The sequence below is a fragment of the Paralichthys olivaceus genome, chromosome 2 (assembly GCF_024713975.1).
Source record: "Paralichthys olivaceus isolate ysfri-2021 chromosome 2, ASM2471397v2, whole genome shotgun sequence".
NCBI classification, from domain to species: Eukaryota; Metazoa; Chordata; class Actinopteri; order Pleuronectiformes; family Paralichthyidae; genus Paralichthys; species Paralichthys olivaceus.
In genome coordinates this window covers 17,708,309-17,715,690 of record NC_091094.1, presented here as the reverse complement: position 1 = coordinate 17,715,690, position 7,382 = coordinate 17,708,309, and the positions used below count along the sequence as shown (strand labels likewise).

Below are 7,382 nucleotides of genomic sequence, written 5' to 3'. Positions count from 1 at the left end.
TTTGGCCTTGACGGAGGTACGCGCTCTACTGAGTGCTACACTAGTGTCATTGTTAACCCTATAAAGTCTGACGCTTAGGTTGATCTGTACAAATGGAAACAGCATGAATAATCTGTCTGTCTGCTTATTTTCCCTTATTTTCCTTGTTCAACTTGACAAGGCTGTTACACCTGTGCATGTGATGCTGTTCAACCAAACCACTAGAGGTCAGCCATGTCACATGAGCACAGTCAGATGTCAAAGCGCTGCAATAAACTGAGTGATGTCATCCTGCAGCACAAACGTGAACAAACACTATTCTATGGTTCTTTAGCTACAATCAACAACTAGGGCTCTTTGAGAATTCATGAGGTAACAAAAGTAAACTAGCAACAATTGTTGCATTAATCGAAGCAAAAGTTTGTAATTAATGCATTAAGTCGCAAACTCAAATGGTTATTTGTAATTTTTATTGATAAAATAAACCTACAATCACAGGATAAATTCACTTACATTCAACAAACCATACAACAGAGTTCAGTACCTCAAAGTGCAGTGGCATCCATGTTAAAACAGATCTCTATAGCTGAACGTTGTGTAGTTAAATGGCTGCCAGGATACAGCAAATTTCTTAAAAATCAAAGATATGAATAACCTAGTATCCTACAATATAACTGCAAAAATAAAAAGACTCAAGACAGAAACTGCAGGGAAGACTTTTTTTGTGATTTGTTAAAACGTTCTTGTGCGCGCAGGATACTGGGATTTAAAACAGCTGGAAACCCCTGGACAAATTCATTTACATTAGCCTATGTTATATAAAAAAGGCTTTCTGCCCCATTTCATGAGTGACACAAACCCCTGGAGAGTTTAGTAATCACTCTCCTGTTTTGGATAAATATGGCACAGGTCAATTTCTGTAACTTATTAACTATGAGCAGGACTTTGGCCCGTGCAGTCCCTACAACTGTCCACGCTTCCTGCACACACACACACACAGTGGAGAATAACACAGGCCTTTATTTACAGAGAAACATTGTCGCAGCACAGTCATACGAGGGAAAAGCTGAAAAGCAAATGCATCTTACGCTATACAGTGTGTCTAAATAAGATTACAAATAAGTACTTCTTTGCCACCTACAAGTAACTCTTAGTAGCAGTGTGAATGAAACAAGATCTATATATATATATATATATATCTGGATGGTATGTGCTACTTCACTGTGCCTGCAGGGCGTGGGTGATATTCAGACCAGACCCAGGGGGCAATGCCCAGCCATCCTGACCCTGGTGGGTCTGCAGCAGACAGTACAGCTGCTTCAGATGGGTCACTATGTTGTCTTTGATATCTGGGATAGAGATCTGCAGGCGAACGCTGCCGCTGTCAAAGGAGCGCATGTTGTCCCCTGAAAACATCTCGCTTATCATGCGGGCAACCACTGGAATCACCTGCAGACATACAAACAGATTAGTCTCAGTGAGAGAATATAAAAGTGTTTGACAACCAACTTTCTGCTTGTTTCATAACATTTCTGTCATATAGTAAAGTACTCGTATGCAGATTAAAGATTAACAAGTCAATGAGTTTGAGTTGGACTTTAAAAGCAGTTTACTATTTTTATTATCCACCCAACTGCTGCAAATAGGCTTTGATGATGCACAGGAATCAGATTTACTGCCCTGTGGTATTCATTTATTTATTATATATTGTAAGGTGTTCAAACAGTCACTGCGAAAGAAGTTATTATCATCATCAGCTGTTGATTATCACAAATAAGACGTTAACATGTCTCACCTGCACCATGATAAGCTTCCTCTCTTTGGGTCTGCCATCAGGCCACTCCTCTCCAAAACACAGGTTGATTTCAAACTGAGGGGGGCTTGGTGTCTGGCCACGCTGTTGAGCTATCACACCTACACAGCAAGGAAACAATATTCCTTAAGATTAGTAAATTCAGACAGTATATTTAATTTTCCAGGAAGAGAAGGGCTGCAAAGATTTAACTAAAATCAAAGTAGAAGCCAAGTTCATTTATCTAATTGTGTTCATTGAGTAAAAAGAACATTCGGCTTACCGCTAAGAAAAGACTCCAGGCAGAAGAGTTTGATCCTCCTCTGTCGCTCTATAAGATTCGGTGCGGTTGGATTTGGAGCGCAGGGTCCGGACCAGTACACCTTACACTGGCAGAGACGCACTGCGTAGATGTCATGGCCACTGACCTCCAGGATGAGACCCCTGTCCATCACGTCCAGCAGGCGGTTAGTGAAGACCCTCTGCTTGTCGTTGGTGATGTGCTCTGTGGTCGGGAAGCGGAGCTGCTCCAGGTTCACGGGACCGAACAGCTCCTCCTGGTTGACCATGGGGCCGAGGTCTCCGTAGAAGAGCCTGCAGCCCTGGGGGTTACTAATGTTCAGCGTGGGACACATCTCCTTCCCCCGGTACAGAAACTGGACCTCCAGGTCTGTCACTGGGTCAGCGACAAGCAGAGAAAAGAAGTTTAAAATCCTGTTTCATGTGCAGGTAACGTAATGCTTCAATTTAAAGGGTCTTTTCACCTAAGAATACACAATTGAAATTACCCAGGGATATTGAAGTTTTTTAGATAAGCATTTAAAAAGAGCATAAATAATATATAACACTGCACTGGGTCAAGTTTTCCTTATCTATATACATGGATGCTGTGGTTTACTTTGAGTTGATCTAACAAACACCATTACCTTGCTGCTCTAAATACTGATATATGCTGAAAATAGTTCCCGACAAATGATTTATACTGCTGTTAGAGAAACATCAAAACTATACTGTCTGAAATTAGGAAATCTTTTTTCTTAGATATGTATTTGTCAGAAATACTTTTTAGAATTTTACCTTTATTGACAGTTCACATGTGAAATAGGGAGAGAAAATGGGAAAAGACACGCAGCAAAGAGCCAGGTTACGTTAGTGTAGCCGCTGCAGGAGGACTCAGGATACGTATGCGGGAGATTTACATCTTTAGTGGGCTTGGTGCTGACAGCCTTTTTTTCTTATCTGAGTCTTTTGGCAAATGCAAAGGAGCTGGAGAGCTACTGGACTTGAATGAGCTGCAGTATCCGGACACCTCAGCCTACTGCATTAAATCCATCTGAGTCTGCTAACTGTCCATCCTGGGAGAAGGATCCCTCACTTGTGATTATTAATTTTTGTCCAGTTTAAAAAGGTTATTGTAGTTCTTCCTCACCCTACAGAGGATGTTGCACCCTGCACAGGTTTTTAAGCCCTATGAAGCAAACTGTGATTTAGGAATATGGACTATACAAATAAAAATGTATTTGACTGAGATCAATGGATTTCTGTATTATCTAAATCCATACTTACTTGGGAGGGAACTAATCCATGTTTCTGGGGAGGCAAACAAGGCCTCAGTTAGAGGAGAGGGCTGCAGGATGGGATCCGGCAGAGGAGCGGGTGACATGTCTGCCAGGGGTGTGGGGTGCATCTCCACATCCACAGGCTCCTCTTTAGGCCAGATCTTCACAGGCTCCTCTTTGGGCCACACTTCGTTTGAAGGGGGACAACTTGGAGGCTGCATGGACGAGTCTGAGCCCATAGGAGACCACATGATGAGAGGAGACGGACTGGGGCCTACAAAAGGAAATATAATTCATTGTTTGTTTAATGCAATTACACTGTATCACTTATTTAATGGCAAAAAGGTATGAGAATAATTCAGTCACCATTGGATGGGTATGGAGGGAGAGATTCCGGGGTATCCGGAACATCTTCCTCACCACCATCGTCCTCATGTGGAGTCCAGGAACCAGCGTCTGAGGAGCCTGTTGAGTAAAAATCACGTGAAGTGAATATAAAATAAAACAAAATGTGTAATGAATCATTGAGCATGAAGAAATTCACCCATATTCCATCCACTCTCATGTACCTTGGTTACTGAGCGGCTGTGGGATGTCGCAGACGTCATATATCTTCAAGGGATTCATGGGGACCTCTTTGGTGCCGTCGTAGAAGAGGTTGAATTCTCGGCTTTTGTTCAGCGCACACCGCAGCTGAGCTTTCCACTTCGCAGGATCAGGTTCGTCAACTCCCTCCTGGAACTTCCCTGTCTCCACGGCCCACGCCTGGAGGAGCATTACACAGAACGCAGGTTTCATAATCCTGTGATTTTATATTTCTAAACAGGATCCACAGGTGTATTGTTTTTGTGGTGATGCATAATTGTAGCATTGAAGTTAATGGGCAATGATTAATGTTCATAGACTTGGAATTTATTTAAAGCTATACCTGGAGATACAAAACATTCTTCTTCTCCCTCTATGCATGTCCAATATATAACCTGATCGTTTTTCTAAATATTGAACCAAGTTTTACTTTGTTGTTAACGTTCTTATTTTAGCCTGCGCATGTGCTACCAGCTTATCTTTTATTTTCCGGATGTTGATTTTTAAAAACAATCTAGAAATTTACAGCTGTATGCCTACATAATAAACATGAATCCAAAACAGCCAGGTGCGTACACATGCACATGCCAAGTTCTTTTTTAATTTAAACTGACTTAAAAAGAAAATGTAGCCCTTAAAGAGCTTTTGTTTGACATTCATTGGGCACACAGCCATGGAAATCTGAGAGGAGAATACTGTTCCATCTCTTAGAGGGTCCAAATCGGTGGCTTGTGCAATTTGCATGTATAGGTTTAAAAGGATGGTTCTGATCCAGACATCTGCTGAAGATCTAGACTTTTTGCTACAGCGATAAGATAAAACGTTAACGATCCACACTGAGAAATTCACTTGTAACAGCAGCAGACAAGTCAGAATGAGGTAGACAAGAGAATAGCAATATAAAAAGACAATAGAATCAAATTAAATAATAAATGTAGATTGTACATGCATGGCCCATCATAAACCTTTCTTAACCATTTGGACTAAAAGCTTGAGACCTGTGTGTGTGTGTGTGTGTGTGTGTGTGTGTGTCAGTGCCAGTGGTGCATATTTACATGTTTTGACTCAGAGTAAACCCAGCCCCCCCCCCCCCCATGACATCCATAGCGTATATTCCGTCTTCACCTTGAATATGGTGTCTTCGTCCTCATGCTGGGGTGTGTGTCGTGTGGCGTGTTTCCATGGGATCCTGAAGCGCATGGCCTCACGGTCGAGCCACACCAGCCCCGGGTATCGGCCGCTGTCCACCTGAGCCACCAACCAGGGCTTCAGGCGCACACGTCGAGGGGTCACCGACATGTCTGTAACCCAGAGAGGTTTTCACCAGCTGTCAGGGACATTTACCAAACACTGCAGCAGAGGAGTTCACCCAGAAATCCTGCAGGTCCCGATTCACCAAACATTTTAAAGCTGCAATGATTCATCTTTTTTACAGATCGTGCAGCTCCATGCAGACCGGAAGTTTTCAATGTGAGAATAACAACGAGATCGGTCCGAAAACTTCAGTAAACAAAGCATGAAACTAACCAACGACACACATACCTGTGGAGAACCAGGAAGTGTGAGAGCTCGGTCCCTCTCGGCCCTGCGCGCACACAGCTGGAATATAAAAAAACCCGTGCACGTCCTACGTCCTGCTCGCCGTCATCGATCACCGATAATCACCTCGACGAGGCCCGACTGGAGATCAACAACAAACAAGAGCGAGTGTGTTTGTGTCGAAGGAGCGACGACAATTGGTGTTTTTTCCACTCGGCTCGGTCCTTCCCCCTTCTCCTCACCGAAACTCAGGTACGACCGTGACGTCACGCCGGGACACACCTTACCCCTCAGAAGCACGTGGACACGTGACACGTTTTTTAAAGACTGAAGTCACATAGTTTGATCTTTCATGATGAGCCTGGCGTATATAGGAGTTCTAAATAAAGTTTATTTTAAATAATTATCTTTATAGAATAATCATATACATACTCATACTAATTATCTCTGACATTTGGTTATTATTAATTTATCTGGATCTTAGTGAATGGGCTGAAACAGAACTGGGGGGGGAACAATAGGCTATACATAATGATTGCAATATATTTGTCATCAGTAGCAACGTACACTTACACTTCTTATGCATTGTGTAAGGTTAAAACATCATTTATCTACCTCAGATATTTAGCTGTTTATCACAAAGAGATTATAACTACAAACTTCGCTCTGGAGCAAGAATCAGTCTTTAAACCTAATAGAAATGATAATTATCGAAATCGACTGATGTAAAAAAAATGTATCAATATAATTTTGGCTGCATAGCTATGATATGAAACTTCATGTATCTAATTTATTTTGCCTCTGTTCACAACTGTAGTCATGTTTTTAGATTTACAGTTGACAGCATTGTGTAGTTGTTTTTTTTTCAATTATATTGGATGCAGAGAAATTTAGGACTAAACTAACTAATATGTATTTTGTTTACATTTATTTTCGTCATAATAGATTCATCAACTAAGTGATTAGACCATTAATAAGTCGGCCTTTACAGTGCATATTTTTAATGGGAGTGTAATAGAAATTTTGTTAAGATTAAATATTTCTGTTCATAAAATTAATAATTTTCATACATTTATCATACATTTATATTTGTAGCTATATTGTCTTATTTATGTTTAACAGAAAGATGATTAAAGATAAATACTATAGGTTTTTATCTTAACTGGCCTACGTCTAGACTGCTTAACTCAGTGTGTGCATGTCTCACCTCAGCTGCAGGCGAAGTTTCCAGAAACAAAACTTTCATTTAGAGCCACAGGACCTGTGAACAGTTTGTTATGATCCCGTCACTATTCAAAGCCACAACAGCAAGCCACTCCCTGAAACTACACATCACTTCAGAGCGTGTCTCCACCTATCCATCCATCCATTCATACTTCCAAGCATCCATGCATTGGTCCTTCTATCCATCCATCCATCCAGCCATCTATTCATCTATCTGTGCACCAGGCCCTCTGCATTTTCCTGGTTTCGGTGTATTATGCTAAATGAGCCTGTTGTCGTGTGTGTGTACGTGTGTGTGCGAGTGTGTTTGTGATGTTAATGTCCTGCATTTTGGGATGAGGTGGGTGTGTTGTTGTGTGTCCATAGACAATTGAGTGCCAACTGCCTGTAGCATCACAAGTAAAGCCTTTGTCTCATAAGAGTTACAGATCTAGTGATGCATGTAGTAGTCCTATTTGGCAAAGTCCTCAAACAATTTTTCAATTTTTGTTTCACACTACATTTTCATACTAATTATATACTAACACTAAACATTAAATTTTCTACCTTGTTTAAAATCAGGCTTTTAATAATTTTATGTGAAACTACCTCAGTAGGCCTCGGAAAATACAGAAAAATGTCTGCCAGACTTCAGTAAAGTGCTGTACAAAAGCAAAGTAAAACAATACTGCACAACAATAAGGCCATATACCCTAGAGATGAGT

General features: G+C 41.2%; 1 protein-coding gene across 1 annotated transcript; it reads right to left on the bottom strand.

Annotated features, from left to right (window-relative positions):
- Positions 1-434: 434 nt before the first annotated feature.
- Positions 435-5,716, bottom strand: irf6 (interferon regulatory factor 6). Its single transcript, XM_020087078.2, has 8 exons — positions 5,458-5,716; positions 5,041-5,216; positions 3,900-4,095; positions 3,697-3,795; positions 3,338-3,604; positions 2,055-2,447; positions 1,775-1,893; positions 435-1,428 (listed from the first exon to the last, which is right to left on the bottom strand). Exons 2-8 carry the CDS (start codon positions 5,212-5,214, stop codon positions 1,198-1,200), a joined length of 1,479 nt encoding a protein of 492 aa, XP_019942637.1. The 5' UTR covers positions 5,215-5,216; positions 5,458-5,716; the 3' UTR covers positions 435-1,197.
- Between the last annotated feature and the right edge of the window lie 1,666 nt (positions 5,717-7,382).